This window comes from Watersipora subatra, chromosome 4 (genome assembly GCF_963576615.1).
Source record: "Watersipora subatra chromosome 4, tzWatSuba1.1, whole genome shotgun sequence".
Lineage (NCBI taxonomy): Eukaryota > Metazoa > Bryozoa > Gymnolaemata > Cheilostomatida > Watersiporidae > Watersipora > Watersipora subatra.
This window is the reverse complement of record NC_088711.1, coordinates 26441632-26458861: the sequence shown is the minus strand read 5'-3', so window position 1 is coordinate 26458861 and position 17230 is coordinate 26441632. Positions and strand designations below refer to the sequence as shown.

Genomic DNA, 17230 nt, shown 5'->3' with positions numbered 1-17230 from the left:
CATCTGACTCCTGTCCTAGCCATCTGACTCCTGTTCTAGCCATCTGACTCCTGTCCTAGCCATCTGACTCCTGTTCTAGCCATCTGACTCCTGTCCTAGCCATCTGACTCCTGTTCTAGCCATCTGACTCCTGTCCTAGCCATCTGACTCCTGTCCTAGCCATCTGACTCCTGTCCTAGCCATCTGACTCCTGTCCTAGCCATCTGACTCCTGTCCTAGCCATCTGACTCCTGTCCTAGCCATCTGACTCCTGTCCTAGCCATCTGACTCCTGTCCTAGCCATCTGACTCCTGTTCTAGCCATCTAACTCCTGTTCTAGCCATCTGACTCCTGTTCTAGCCATCTGACTCCTGTCCTAGCCATCTGACTCCTGTTCTAGCCATCTGACTCCTGTTCTAGCCATCTGACTCCTGTCCTAGCCATCTGATTCCTGTCCTAGCCATCTGACTCCTGTTCTAGCCATCTAACTCCTGTTCTAGCCATCTGACTCCTGTTCTAGCCATCTGACTCCTGTTCTAGCCATCTGACTCCTGTCCTAGCCATCTGACTCCTGTCCTAGCCATCTGACTCCTGTTCTAGCCATCTGACTCCTGTCCTAGCCATCTGACTCCTGTTCTAGCCATCTGACTTCTGTTCTAGCCATCTGACTCCTGTCCTAGCCATCTGACTCCTGTTCTAGCCATCTGACTCCTGTCCTAGCCATCTGACTCCTGTTCTAGCCATCTGACTCCTGTTCTAGCCATCTGACTCCTGTTCTAGCCATCTGACTCCTGTGAGAACGGAGGAGCCGAGAATGGGCTCACATTACATGAGAAACAAAGGCGCACAGCGCTAGCTTGTCAGATTATAAGGCAGTTGCGACTATTTGTTTATAACATCCGCTGTTAGCAAGCATGATCACAAGGCTTTCGGTTACCAAAGCATGATCACAAGGCTGTCGGTTACCAAAGCATGATCACAAGGCTGTCGGTTACCAAAGCTTGATCAAAAGGCTGTCGGTTACCAAAGCATGATCACAAGGCTGTCGGTTACCAAAGCATGATCACAAGGCTGTCAGTTACCAAAGCATGATCACAAGGCTGTCGGTTACCAAAGCATGATCACAAGGCTGTCGGTTACCAAAGCATGATCACAAGGCTGTCAGTTACCAAAGCATGATCACAAGGCTGTGGTTACCAAAGCATGATCACAAGGCTGTCAGTTACCAAAACATGATCACAAGGCTGTCAGTTACCAAAGCATGATCACAAGGCTGTCGGTTACCAAAGCATGATCACAAGGCTGTCGGTTACCAAAGCATGATCACAAGGCTGTCAGTTACCAAAGCATGATCACAAGGCTGTCAGTTACCAAAGCATGATCACAAGGCTGTCAGTTACCAAAGCATGATCACAAGGCTGTCAATTACCAAAGCATGATCACAAGGCTGTCAGTTACCAAAGCATGATCACAAGGCTGTGGTTACCAAAGCATGATCACAAGGCTGTCGGTTACCAAAGCATGATCACAAGGCTGTCGGTTACCAAAGCATGATCACAAGGCTGTGGTTACCAAAGCATGATCACAAGGCTGTCGGTTACCAAAGCATGATCACAAGGCTGTCGGTTACCAAAGCATGATCACAAGGCTGTCAGTTACCAAAGCATGATCACAAGGCTGTCAGTTACCAAAGCATGATCACAAGGCTGTGGTTACCAAAGCATGATCACAAGGCTGTGGTTACCAAAGCATGATCACAAGGCTGTGGTTACCAAAGCATGATCACAAGGCTGTGGTTACCAAAGCATGATCACAAGGCTGTCGGTTACCAAAGCATGATCAAAAGGCTGTCGGTTACCAAAGCATGATCACAAGGCTGTCGGTTACCAAAGCATGATCACAAGGCTGTCGGTTACCAAAGCATGATCACAAGGCTGTCGGTTACCAAAGCATGATCACAAGGCTGTCGGTTACCAAAGCATGATCAAAAGGCTGTGGTTACCAAAAAAGGCATTATGTTCAAAAATGTATAGACTAGCACTACCCAACACTATAGTGTTAATAGCTATAGTATCACTATAATTGTATCTAAAAAGTTAGAGAAGCTCATGCGGTATAAACAACTAGTGGGCAAGTATTCCGTTTGGCGATCACTGGCAAGAGATGACATCACAATAGTGATTGCGCTAGCGAGCTGTGCTGTTCGATAGTAAACAGGACAGGGCTTACTCACTGCCTGGCTTTACTAAGACGTCAAGGGTTTAGTAGCGCTGTTTACTTACTGCCTCCTATTGATAAAACACATCCAAATCCTTGCACGATACTAGCTAGCAAACAAGCGAGAGCTGTGCCACATATAAATATAAACGCCATAGCAAGTAATGCTAGACAACTATATTGGCGGTGATCACATTTAAGAACACACTAAACATTGGAAGTAAACAGTAGTGTTAACCTACTGACGTGTTACTTTCTATGGCATTAACGCCATTTACTATCACAAATAAGGTAGTATTAATTTACAAACATGATGATAATAACAGTTTTACTAGACAAGTAAAATAGGCATAAAACTTGACATAATTTAAAGGTCACATTCATAAAGGAAAGCACAAAGCTGACAGGAAAGATTATTACAAATCAAACACAGGGACAATATAGATTGCGCAAAAAGAATAGTGTCATAACATTTTTCAGTCAAAATAGTAGCAAAACATTCTGAAGGTCCCTCAACATTCCATAGAGCTGAGTCTCTCTAAGGTACTCAAAACATTTCTACTTTATTAATAAATACGGCCATAATATGTAACATGTTTTACACACTGCTAGCATGTCGAAGGCGATGTTGGCTTCCTGATGTTAGACATAATATCCCTAAACTAATTTTAAAACAGATACATAAAATTTAAATAGTTTAATTAAGTTCACACAACGCAATCAAAAGATCCTAAAAAATTGGAACAAAATTTGGAATTGAATCAATGTCTTCCAAGTGGCTACTATATAAAATAAGAGTGCCAGTATTTAACATCAACAGCTGCCGTCAGCGCCAAGCTGTCTTGCACTAAAAAGGGCAGCATTAAAATCCTCCACTATGGAATGCTATTATCACATATGACATACAGTATAATCTACATTATAACAAATCAATATTAAAATTTACGATTTTTTAAAGACTGGAACAGCTTAACACCGACTCACGCTCGAAGTTGGTCACCGAAGGCATCATCCGGCGAGCGATATAGGCAATAACTCTTGACTCTTATTGTCAGCTACTATATATAGGAAAGGTTACACTTTATCTATAGAAGTAATTAGTGCTTAAAAGATCTTCCAAGCCACCCCACCCTACCCTCAGCACCCTGTAAGTATAGCCCCCACCCTCACTTCAAATCCAGGGTGTCTGAAAGCATGCGAGAATAACAGCTGCCCACACTTCATCTCGACTAAATTGCTCAATAACTTACCCATTCTCTCGACAAAGGAGTTTTTACTCAACCCGCACGAAGCTACAGCCTGGCAAAAGGTGATAATCCAGGCTTCTACGCTAGTGAATAATGACTACATTAAGGCAACTAAATACAAGGCAACCAAGGTGATTTGGCACGAGAAAATATACCATTTAGTCGCAATCGCGCACTCAGGAAGGAACGACTCATTAATCAAACACAGTGGCGTCAGTTGGTGCTGATCAGCTCCAGTTTAAACCGGATCATCTGTGGTTAATATCATTGTTGATATAGGTATGTAACAAAAGCAAGGAAATGAACCTTCTTAGTGACGCAAGGCCATAGGGGACACGCGGGGCCAAAGGGGACACGCGGGGCCAAAGGGGACACGCGGGGCCAAAGGGAACACGCGGGGCCAAAGGGAACACGCGGGGCCAAAGGGAACACGCGGGGCCAAAGGGAACACGCGGGGCCAAAGGGAACACGCGGGGCCAAAGGGAACACGCGGGGCCAAAGGGAACACGCGGGGCCAAAGGGAACACGCGGGGCCAAAGGGAACACGCGGGGCCAAAGGGAACACGCGGGGCCAAAGGGAACACGGGGGGCCAAAGGGAACACGCGGGGCCAAAGGGAACACGCGGGGCCAAAGGGAACACGCGGGGCCAAAGGGAACACGCGGGGCCAAAGGGAACACGCGGGGCCAAAGGGAACACGCGGGGCCAAAGGGAACACGCAAAGCCAAAGGGAACACGCAAAGCCAAAGGGAACACGGCATCAAACACACAACCAAACTTGTAATTTTTAAAGTAGATATTTATAGTATTTAATTTTGGTATCTAAACCTTTACCTTACAAGCAGCAGTAACTTCTAGGTTTCTATACCTGATCGGGAAATAAAAAAGTCATAGATATATCAATAGAAGTAGGCATAGACCATTTGTTAATGCCCATTGTTATACAAAGCGGTCAGAGTATAAAAATTTGTCTGAAGCATTTCTGGAGTGAGTCGGTCATTCAGCAGCACACCGGCATACCACTGGTTGACTGCTCCGTGTGACAGTAGAAAGTGATGTGTGTTACCGCTCTGGCTTATAAGCAGTTTTGTATATGACGCATGTGAATGTTGTTTGTAATTAAGATCAAAAGACAGGGTTTTCGACAGTTGAAAAAATTGCTGTATAGACTATCATGCAGCCAAAAAACAAGCTAAGGTGCCACAAGCCGCAACGGTTAGTCTATATAATGAGTGTAGTTCTGTCTTCACACATCGCCTTGAAATTTGTCATTGGTCTGCCAAATGCACGAAGATTTTACTAACTAGTGGACTGGCCAAGGAGTTGCTCATTGGTGCCTCAAATGTTCCTAGTAGCAATAGCAAAGCGATACCCAATGAACACACTCATGAAATGATCAAAATTAATTACGATGGTTTTGTAAAAACTGAGAAGTTTACTATCTAAGACGTCCTTGTAGAGTTGGCAGACGAATGAGAGCTCCATTGATAAATTTGTAGTTGCTTAGTGAAAGGTAGATTCATGCAAGGAATATGCGTGAGAGTGAGAGGTGAGTGACTGAGAGAAGAATGAATAGATGTCTAATAGTGATTATCAGAAACAGGACATCCGTTCAATTCATTTGAATGCCATGGACAAACCATAATGCTTCCAGTATACTGACAGGTCTCCTGGCCTTAGATCTAACGTGAGGAAAAATAGTTCTGATCTAAAGTGTTACAAATACTAAATGCTGATTAGACTGAACGAGGGAAACCATGAGTAATGTGGTATCAAGAAGCCTTGTTATCACCAATGGTTATCTGTCTAGCTGCATCTTGCAACGCTTGTATCTTAACGCTTGTATCTTAACGCACATACATGGATACACTATCAAACTGTGCTGTATATTTGCGCTTTATATAACTGTGGCTTATGCTGTGGCTCGCTAATGCTAATTCTAGCAAAACATTGCTAGTATTCTGTAAATTTTGCTACTTGAAGAGCTCAGTGCAGGCTACTTGAAGAGCTCAGTGCAGCGTAGGGTTTAGGTGGCTGGAGAACTTAAAGGTTGACTGCAACAAAATTCACATTACAGTTATTTGGTATCAAAAGATTCACCATGTCTTACTCTGTTGTGTTGTAGGTGCAAAATATGTGGAAATGTGATTACAAGCTCATAAAAGCTCAAAAATGAACACTTAATCGCCGCCATCACGAAACCGCCGTAGATTGGAATCAATTTATTTCTCTGACGTAGTCAAACGATTTGGGTATTGTTTTGACACGTGATGTTATCACGTAAATTGAAAGGCTAATAAAAAGCTCAATATAAAACTACTTGTAGGACTAGTTTATGACAAACACTTCGGGTTTTACTGAAGATCCCTTACCAAATATAGATGCTCGCTAGTTTACAGTTTTGTTTCGGCTTGGTCTAATCGTCTAGACGTAATCTGATCATGTGACCCATACTTCCTGCCAAACAGCGCAAATAATTTCTGCAGCATTTTTTGACTATCACAGGTGACCAACAAGCTCGTCATGTTAATCAGAGAACTATATGCACTCCTTCGAGCTAAGGTTAAAAAGTTAGACAAATTTTAACAGTAGGTTTTAAGATATCAGTGCTGAAAATGACAGCATTACAATTATGATGAAATAGACGGCGAGACGCATAAGGACAATAGACATGGTTTTATTGAATGCATGAAGTATATTTGTGAAAATATTTCGACGAGTGATGATGCATGAAAGTTTAAACAGAAGCCATCTTGTTCAATTACGTCCCATTTGAGCCGTTATGGAAAGGGATTCTAATCTATGGCAGTTTCGTGATGGCGGTGATTAACTGATCGTTTTTGAGCTTTTAAGAGATTGTAATCACATTTCCACATATTTTGCACCTACAACACAACAGAGTAAGACATTGTGAATCTTTTGATACTAAATAACTGTAATGTGAGTTTTGTTGCAAGTAAACCTTTAAGGCTTAGAATACCCCGATTAGGGGTTCTCCAAGCATTAAGGGATGTGAGCTGTTGTTCGCTGGGGGTGCAGGAATCAATCGTGATGACAAAGAAAGTGTATTTTTGTCGCAAAAAATATGGGCTAAGATTTTTTTGTAAGTAATCACAACCTATCAGCTAGTTTTTATATGTTGCTGCTGCGCGAAAACGTTGGACTCTTGTTAGAATGACCTTTTAATAACATCTTGTTTTCATATATTCGGAATGTGTCTGTTTTTCATTATGTTTTGAGCTTGCTTTGTTTCATTCAAAACAAGAGGGTTCGCTAAATTAATTGGCCTCGTCGGTTGTAGGAGACTCCGCCGATGAAAATGAATAGGTGCAATAAAGCACCTATTTATTTTCATCGCGTAGCCTATTCAATGCATAATAAGCCCTGGTGCAATAATGAGGTGCATAAAGTGACAACTCGTAGGATAACTGGTCAACAGATGCAACCAAGCATTACCCCATCAATGATATGAGTATACATGTTATAAAGCTCGTAGGATAACTGGTCAACAGATGCAACCAAGCATTACCCTATCAATGATATGAGTATACATGTTATAAAGCTCGTAGGATAACTGGTCAACAGATGCAACCAAGCATTACCCTATCAATGATATGAGTATACATGTTATAAAGCTCGTAGGATAACTGGTCAACAGATGCAACCAAGCATTACTCTATCAATGATATGAGTATACATGTTATAAAGCTCGTAGGATAACTGGTCAACAGATGCAACCAAGCATTACCCTATCAATGATATGAGTATACATGTTATAAAGTTACAAAATATATACATATTAACATCTACTAAAGTTTACCGCAGAGACTGGTCTCTGGTTAAACGTCTATATCTTTTTTTTTCTACATAAATTTTTGCGCGAAATCCGTTAAGATTACCAATGGAGCGACCGACATAACATTGCAGTCAAGCCGCATAGACGGAAGAGAACAACTCCCTTTCAGTGCAGCTGATGCATCAGGTGCAGTGCGTCTTATGACAAGCTGTTGTTTTGCTCGCCCCGCTCAATGGGGGACAACTCACAAAAACCACAGTTTGTCAAGACAGGCTAATGTTATCAGTGCTATAATAAAAGCCATGCCTGTCCATCTGTCTGAAACTCACCTAGGAGTGTTAAGAAAAAAGATTGCCTCAAACATGAATCAAACTCAGCTATCTCATTTTGCAGCCAGACACACTACCAAGACCACCTTGCTGAGTTGAAGAATAATTGTGCACATAGTTAATATAACTGATGATCTCTCACGGCATACGAGATTGCAAGGGTACTAGTACATGTATATATAATTTAAAGCTGGTCACGATCAGATTTCCTAACATAATATTAGCCTTCAGCCCTTATCAAAAAAGCAATGTGTTTGTATTCGTCACATAGCTTCTCAGATGCAACCATCTTATCTACAGGCAAAGCGCAATAACAAAAGATTATGGAAATATAACTCAAGGATATACCTGTAGGCAAAGTCATGAACATCTTCTAAACTCCCTTTCAACATAATATAAATAGATAATACTATACATACACTCGGTATAAACTCGGTGAAACACTCCGAGGATGATGAGAAGATGGCTACCACCAGAAGCATGCGGTTCTACAGAGCAGCTTCATCAATATGCATGAATTCTCTGTCCAACCTTCTGGTTTCTAACAAAGAGTAAGCATTCCTATGAGTGTCTCTGTGATAATAGTCCTTAAACGCAAAATTCATTTAGTTGTTGGATTTTTTAAAACACCCAGCAAGTATTTTGGAATATTCCACAGTATAGAACTAGTCAAAATATCAAAGAAATTTATTACATGTTTTTAAGCAAAGTTAAGGGGCAGTTAGGAGAATTTGCGAGTTGTCCGTTGATAATTACAGGGCGTAAAACTAAGAATTGCTTTCTTTTTTATTGCAGCACACCACAAAGAATAGACAACTCCTCATGACATATTTAATCTCGGTTTATCATGCTTACATAACTGCTATTCTAAAAATCATTTGAGTCAAATATTCCGTGAACAGTGGCAGATCTTTCTTACTGTTGTACAAAGTTTCAATCCAATGAACCCCACAACAGTTAGTATGTGGTCCTTAGAAATTACTGCTAAATAACTGTGACATTGTCTATACTCTACACCTATACAAAAACTTAAGAAAAACCTAGCTTCACCAGTGTCTATGTCTTTAAAAAAACTTGTATTTGATTACTAAATACTCCTAACAAATTGGGTGGTCTGACATCTAGCTGGGAAAATTGTTCATCAACCCAGAATATAGCGTGCCTTTTGTAAACCATGTTAAATCATTGTATTGTTTCGAAAAAAAAAATTAATTTATTGATTGGTCTTTATATTATTGAATTATCTTTAAAATGGTAAATAGAGACCAAAAAAGCAAATTCAATTTCAGTCCCAATTAAAAATAGAAATAGTTGCTCTTCGTTGATAATTGTAAAATTCCCATTTTATACCTCCTTCACGAATAAAAAACCAGCATAATAGACAAATTTGCGACAGTGAAACGCATTTTTGAACACATGCACTAAATATGGTGCCCTTATTACAAGCAAATGGTTGAACAGGCAAACGAATTGTATGTTCAAAACAATGCAGTGTATTCTATTTACATCATCACAGAATATATAAGGCTAAGGTATTAGATGATGCTGATTTACACCTATTCAGAGAGAGACTAGCAGAATTCTACCTTCTCACAGCCTGTGTTATGGAACAAACATTAATATGAGCGTTGAGTAACACTTGGGCAATCAAAATCTTATTAATTAGTCCGCGCATGACCAGGAATATGAAGTTGATGTAGAAATCGACAGCATAAAATGGGTGTATTTTCAGATTTATGAAATACTCTATGTGAACTGAGAGTAGAGTGAGAACCTCTTGATAGTATAAGGAATAGTGTGTAGATCACCTCTAATAGCAGCCATATGCACTAAATTCTACTAATTTCTAATATAATGAAGAATACATGTAAACGTATGGACACAGCTCTTTACTATAATAAGAGCAGTGTCCATAAGTCTGAAGCCACTCTAACAGCGTGAGAAATATTGATTTTACACGCACAGAAATTGAACCTGGATACTCAGATTCCAGCCAAGCACACCACCATCTCACCACTCAACCACATCTAGGAATAATTGTGCCCATACTTATTACACATGACGGTCTCTCACGGCGCACAGAACTCCCAGCGCACTAGTTCTGCTAGTTTCTAATATGAAGAAGAATCAGTTCCGCTCTCCATTTATTCTAGCGACAGTAGTGATAACTGGTTAATAATGGGTGATGTTTTTGGATGTAGTTCAGAGAGTTCAAACATTAAACTATGTATCTGACTCTATTAAAACCAGTTCTGTCTGATCTTATTTGTATTTCACCAACCGATATCAATAAAACAAAACAAGTCATGTGAAAAAGAATAAATAATAATAAAAATATGGAACATCAATAACATTTAAAAAAGAAACTCTTATGGTATTCTATGGACATTCTAGAACATTCTAGATAGAGGACAGGCGAGTTGTCTATGTTCAATGTGCTCAACCGTGTTTGTTTGTGGGGTATCTATGAAGGAGTTCAGGAAAAGGCCCCGAAGCTGCCTTTATTACTTCCTGAAGGGATGGTTGTCAGGTAGAGAAGGCACCCTCTTTCCTGACTCACCATTAGGCGGGACTTTCAGACATAGAGTGGTCAGGACAATGCATGATGGAGTTGGAGTATCTATGAGAAGGACGGGTTATGAACATTATCAAAATTTGTTGTAAATTTCGGAAAGTTTTCAGAAAATTAAGGCATCGATGCCACCCGGTTGACTAATAGACAAACTGATTGCACAGAGATGAACTGTAACATGTGAAAAAGGGGCTACGTGTTCTTCAGTGAACCAAAGAAAAACTGGTGAGGTTTTGCCAAGAGCCAGATAGCCAGAGCCAGATGTAGGATTGATACAAAAAAATCAAATGATTTAAATCATAATTTTTCAAGAAAAAAAATCATGATTTTTTATTTATTTCATTTTTTCATAATTTTGAAAAGTTAAGTGTTACTTGACAAACAATCTTGTTGTGATGTAAGTGTAACAAATCTGTAAAGGCTCCTCTATAATGAATTAGCAAGTGTGATGGAGATAATTGACTGCATGTGTTGTACAATGCTACAGAAGGAGTGAGGACCTATGAGTTTATTTAGCAAACCTCAAAGCGGGATTAATTGTGAGGTAGCAACTGTAACTGGTACAGTTTTTCCCTCACTACTCCGTTTAATAAATGACATCAAACTCTACTGAAATAAACCCAAGTGCAAGCACTGAAGAGTATTCTCCACCTAGGGTTTCATTCATTCAAATATAAGATACTCGCTAGCTGTATATTTCAAATGATTAATCGCATCGACCACACCAAATAAGAATGTGTTTAAATATTTCATAATGCATTTTTATGTCTTTGATTCTCATTTGTACTTTGTGTAAAACTGCTAGTAGTTGTACTCCACTACCGTACATGTAGTTTACACATTATAATCTTATATGACTGTTGAATACAAAAATATAAGAATTCGTCAAACATAGCATTGCGTCATTAACATAAAAAGGTTTGTTTACCAGCATGCTGATGTGCAATGCAATTCACAGACAATTTCCATGAGTTAAAATGAACAGAAAGCTCAAATTTGTCAAAAAAAGTCTGATTTAAAGAAAAAACACTTTTTCCAACCCTGGCCAGACGCGTAAAGATGTCAACAGAGGTATCATTAGAGATAGTGCCATGAATATTGCCAAGATGAGTCAGGAATCGCTAAAGATAACGGCTATACATAATGAAGCTGCCATGAAAGATGTCACTGAAAGTAGTGCAACAACTACAGCTGAGAGTAGCCAGAAAGATAAGAGAATAATAGATATGTGCATATGGGCGGCGGCAACCAAGGGTTGTGCAAGTTAGACAATTTGTCTTTGCAAACGTCTAAACATGAAAAGGTGCCAGTGTAACACCCTTATGTAGTATTGGAAAAGTAGTGGCTAGCTTCCACAAGCATGTACAGCGCACCCCCGGGTTACAATGTCCATGTTTTACGGTTTTCCACCATACCGCTTGGAACACAATATTTTTTTATCCCCATCATACAAAATCTTTTTCACTATACGACATCAACAAAAATGTCTCTCGCAATTCAAATTTGGCAGACGGTGTGCTGAATATGTCGGAGTAATGAAGATACTGATATGCTATTCGCCGAAATCCCTCCCACAATGCCTGAAAGAGATATGATGCTCGCTCTCTCTCTCAGTTCAGCATTATTCATTATAAGTTATAGTGAAAATGAAACGGAAACAGGTAATGAAAATTAAAGCGATGACAAAATCAAAGTTTTATTTAGTAAACTACATACTAAAACTTAGCATTAAGTGTGTGCTTAGTGAGCTTAATTCATTTAAGTCAAATTCAAAGTTTATGTTATACATCTGTTTCGAAGGAACTCCATATGGTACATACTGTACATAGTAATGTTACATTTTATTACAGATCATATCCACTAATCACACTAAAGTTATTGTAGGTAATTATAGTTACTAAGGTTACTATAATATTTTGTTATTAATTTTATATGTACAGTAAAAATGTATAAAAATATGTACGTATATAAAATTTTGATGGTTTTTGACCATAGGGTGTTTGCATTAGAAAATGACAGTACTATGGGTTTCTATCTATATATTTCTCAAAGTATGTGTGTCCCTCCAGCTATAGCTATTATTAGAATAGCGTAGCTGGACAATGCTGACTCAACGTCATGGCTTACCATCTTTAGAAGCCTAGCGCTTATCAGTGTCGTATAGTTTCACAGAGTCCCGTGACCAACAGAAGCGTATACGGGAGCTCGCTCGATTCCAAACAAACAGGCCACGCCTACTATTTTTATATTTAAAGTTATAATGGAGAAGCCGCAACATTAATCATCAAAAACTACTCCCATTAGCAGTCACTTTAAAATTGATTGTTGTATTATGAACCATTTGAAAGAAAACAAAATTTCCTACAAAAAGCTGCTAATAACGTTTTTGTAAAAACGTAAAGTAAATGCAAAAAAGAGCGGTATTGACAGCGAGGTATGAATATTCCATTAGAGATCAGTATGTCGATCGGGTTTGTTTGGAATCGGACGTTTTTGTTTCCGGTTTTGGTCGCAAGACTTTTTAAAGCTATATGACTCTGACCGTACAGAGCTGTATAATTTCACAGAGTTTCGCTGCTAACGGATGCGTATATCGGAGCTCGCACGGCTCCAAACAAACAAGCCGCGCCCACTATTGTTTTATATAAGTTATAATGGAGATGCCGCAACACTAACCAACAAAAATTACTCCCATTGGCAGTCGCTCTGAAATTGATTATTGTATTATACACCATTTGAAAGAAGACAAATTTTCCTACAAGAAACGACAAATGATTTTTTGTAATAAAATAAAGTAAATGCAAAAGAGTGAGATGTTGAGAGCGAGGTAAGAATATTCCATTAGAGATCAGTATGTCGATTGGGTTTGTTTGGAATCAAGCGTTTTTGTTTCCGGCTTTTGGTCACGGGACTCTGTGAAACTATACGGCTCTGGCGCTTATTAACTAGCCTATTGGAATTTTCGATTGGCAATGTGCCAAGCTAATAGCTTGAAAGTTACAGTTGTGTGACAAAGTTTTAAAACCTTAACAGCTGTTTTTATTTTTCTCTTAATTTATTTGAACCACACAAAACACTTTTCTCATGATATGTAGTTTGAAAGTTAGAATGGCAAATGTTGTTATATGTTAACTACAAATCATATTTCTGTCCAAAGACTTTTTTATTACCCTTGCAACGCGGGATCGCACAGCTAGTACCCATTTATATGACATTTTGACCCTACGATGCCAACCCTGAAACGAACTAATGTCAAATGGTAGGGGTCACTTTACTACTGCTTTCAATCGATACTAAGTTAAACGCTCACAATAAAGAAAGTCTCTGCCAAAGATAGTTTGGACCAATAAGACCGACCCGCTGCTGAGCAGAAAAAGCTGCCGTCATACGCAGCCAAAGTAAAACTAAACATCTGACTACGTGTGTTCTTTGAAAAAACTTACCCTGACAGGTGAAGGCACCAGAGCAGCGAAAGAGTGTGATTCAGTTTTGAGTTCATTAACGTTGGGTCACCTGATGAAAAGGGAACGAAAAAAAACCCAGCATCTACAAAAGAATAAAGTAATGTCAATTTTGAGCTACAAACAGTAGTGATGACCTTGGTCATGTTGGTCAAGATAGAGCAGAAGATTCCAAAACCTCCAAGGGCCACCGGAAAAAACACCACTTCTGGCAATTCGTACACACAGGAATCTCCAGTCCAACAAACAAGGAGGTAGAATGAAAAACCTAGAGCACGATGACAGAAACTCCTAAAAGCATTACAGATAATAGAACTATTTGTATCAAAGAGAAAAGGCATGTCTTAAGAAGCATACAGAGAAAGTGTACAGATAGCCTCAGAGAATAGGCAAAACCCCTCCAACTAAAATTGTGCAAAAAGGGGAGGTGTGAGAAGTAAAAGTAATCCAGTTAAACCGAGCTAGACCTTTGTTAGGTATGTAATGTATGGTGTATATGTACAACAAGATTAGTATAAACCTAGGATGTTTATTATTGCTCCTATTCAATGTTTACTAGCCATACTCCAGTTGTGCCTTAACATGTGAGTGCCCCAACATACAAAAAATCTGAGATAAAAAAAATTCCGAGCCAATTTTCAACTTGAGATACGAGACAAATTGGAGATACGAGCATATGAGATGGTTTTAGCTGCAGCTGAGTATGCAAGAGGCCGCTTACGAAAACAGCATCACTCGATCATTCTCATCAGATCAGCTTGAAAAACGTTTTAAAATGGCCAGTTAAATGTGAAGATGAAGACGAGGCAAAAAGAGCTCGGTCTCGGAATGCACTAAGTTCGTGTCTCAAGGTATGACTGTACTAAATAGTACTAATGAGCTGAAATCAATTCACTCAGTATTAAGCTTTCTCCCAAATTCCACGCTTTCGCTCTACCAAAATACCTTGACATTTCCATAGTTAACATGCTATCATAAATGACCTTCTGCTAAAATAGTGGACACTTGAGAGCAATATTAGTGTCATAATAATCATTCAAGAGATTATCTACTATTACCTAAAAACAGATATGCATCTTAAATTATCAAAAAATTATGTTGTCTAACCATTTTGCTAGCATAATATAAGCTTTTTATCAACACTAGTCATTAACCTAACAGACAATAACAATTGATGCACTTGCCTAAAACAACAGATGGTTCTGAACTCAAGCATGGAATCAGTGGAGGCCTACAGATAAAGCTTGATTCACACTAAGTTTTTTTCAAGTCCTGTTCAAATTTAGTTGGCTTTATGCATTGAGGCAGTTATGTTCACCTACACACTTATGGGATTTTTCTAATAACTGCTCAGTTTTGGCGCTAATCTAAACACTGTCTATAACAAGAAGTTTAGCCCAAATCGTACAGCTGAAGGTCATCCCAATGACTTGTTTTCCAACATTAATAATTTTTGTTCACAGCCAGAACTTTCAGTTTTAGCGGAGAACCAGCGTGTGTGGATTTTACATCAAAAACAAATATCTGCAAAAATAGTATTATTCAATAGGGCCAGCTATGAAAGTTGGTGAAAGAAAGGCCTGCAGATTCATTTGAATATTAATTTGCCAGATAAACTCCTATACAAATAGCTGTTTTGTCTTTAGCCTTTTTGGTATCTTTTTGATATCTACCTGAGCTTTTTTTAGATAATTTCGGTATCTTGATAAACAAACACCATAATTATTTAAAAAAGCAACACTTCAGATATTTCAGTGATATTTAACAATAAACAAGAATGTGTTTTAACAGTTTCGCTAGTTTGAGAGAAGCGCTAGCTTAGCTGGCTACTGAATGTATGTCTATTTTTGCATTTAGAGCATGTAGCTACAGTTAAGAGCAGAAGCTAAAAAAATTTTACAGCTACCAAAGCAAATCTAAGCGACAATATTCACGGCAGAATTAAATTCTGAGCAGAAATATAAAAAAAATCCAGCCCAGATACGAACTTATTCTTTTAAGGGAAATCGGTCAAAAATAAACCAATAATTTTATTGAAAAGCTACATTCTTCATAAAGTTAATAATTAAACCAATGCAAGATCTCACGATCTCCAGAATATTTTTCTCAAGAGCAGAAATTTCTCGGAAAACAATTCAAAATCAACTAGTTAAATCGCATCAAGATACATGCACTATTGCGTTGTCTGTTAGTCGTGCGTCACTATGATCAACAGACGCTATATAGATAGCGCTAGCAACACCTACAATGATTGATCGCACAGCTTAAAATGAAAATACTCAAAATGTTTTCCAAAATCTTCAGATCAGATCAGATAAAAATTTTCCGCAAAAGACCCTCCAATGGAGGTAAAAAACAAAATAGCGGAACTCAGCTTAAAAGAGCAAGCTAGCTATTCAACCTCGGCACGAACTTCCCTCACCGTCCGAGGCCAAAAAGAATATCTTAACTGATCGGTATTAATGTGGGGCAAGTAATACTTCCCAAATCGAGTAAACAATGCAGGAGGCCTTCCCTCTTTATCAGAACCACTTTCCCTGACTTTAACTCCCACATTTACATCAATATCGCCTCCGACGATTCTACCAAAAATATTTTTACGCAGTCTGGATCGTCTCTCCTCCAGCGATTCAAAAGAAGTATTCTCTCTTAAATTAGTGAAACTAGTAATTCCTTTTTTCTTGAAAATAAATCTCAGTGCTAGGTTTTGTGTCTGCTCTATCCCAAACCACGCACCCATATTCAAGGCCTGGTCTTACCAAGGATGTATATGCAGCCTTTCTAGTTCGAGCATCCGCATCTCGGAGTACCCTTCTAAGCATCCCAATTAATCGCTTCCCTTTAGATTCAATTTTGCAAATGTGTTTATTCCATTTTAAGTCACTCTGGAGCTCTACTTCGAGATACGGATTAGATAAGACGCTTTCTAGTTTTTGGGCACATAAGAAAAAAGAAGTCTCTTTATTTGACATGAGATGGGATTTTCCCACTGAAAGGTGGTAACATTTCTTTGGATTAAAACTCATCTGCCAGAGATTCGCCCAAGCCTCAAGTGAATGCATATCTTGTTGCAATGTATTGGCTTGATCTCTTGTGGCATATACCAGGGCATCATTTGCAAAAAGTCTACACTGATAATTTACCTTATCAGGAAGGTCATTAATAAAAAGTAAAAACAACAATGGTCCGAGCACCGAACCCTGCGGCACACCAGAAGTTACAGACACAATATTTGACAGTTCATTTTCTACCTCGACTACTTGAGTTCTATTCTCTAAAAAAGATGTTATCCAGTTTAAGACTTGATCGTGTATTCCATAATTTCGAATTTTATAGACCAGTTTTCGATGATTCACACAATCAAATGCTTTAGAAAAGTCTAGTATTATTATATCTGTAATCAAATTTCTATCAAAGTTCTTAAGGTGTGCACAGGTAATTCAATTGATTAAGATGTTTTCACACAAAAATATATATAGATTCGATAATAACCTGCAATATGGGAAACTTTTTAAGGTTTCAATTTCAATGTTTTTAACAACATGTCCCTTTGTGTTCTTATATTACCCGAAGAAGTTACCTCGGTCTTCCACTAAAACGAAGCTAATTAATCCTTGACCTCGAATATTA

General features: G+C 38.8%; 1 protein-coding gene across 4 annotated transcripts in view; it reads right to left on the bottom strand.

Annotated features, from left to right (window-relative positions):
• Positions 1-17191, bottom strand: part of LOC137392792 (SITS-binding protein-like) — a 30136-nt gene extending 12945 nt beyond the window's left edge. Inside the window, exons 1-2 of one of the 4 annotated variants that reach the window (XM_068079120.1) lie at positions 17093-17191; positions 13583-13685 (exon numbers count right to left, since the gene is read on the bottom strand). Coding sequence is in view for 2 of the 4 variants with exons in the window: in XM_068079118.1 (XP_067935219.1) it covers positions 3181-3208 (28 nt within the window). In the remaining 2 variants the exon portion in view is untranslated. Of the gene's footprint in view, positions 1-3180; positions 3227-3446; positions 3581-13582; positions 13686-17092 lie in introns of those variants that run through there. The other 3 variants (XM_068079122.1, XM_068079119.1, XM_068079118.1) reach the window with 3 other exon arrangements.
• Between the last annotated feature and the right edge of the window lie 39 nt (positions 17192-17230).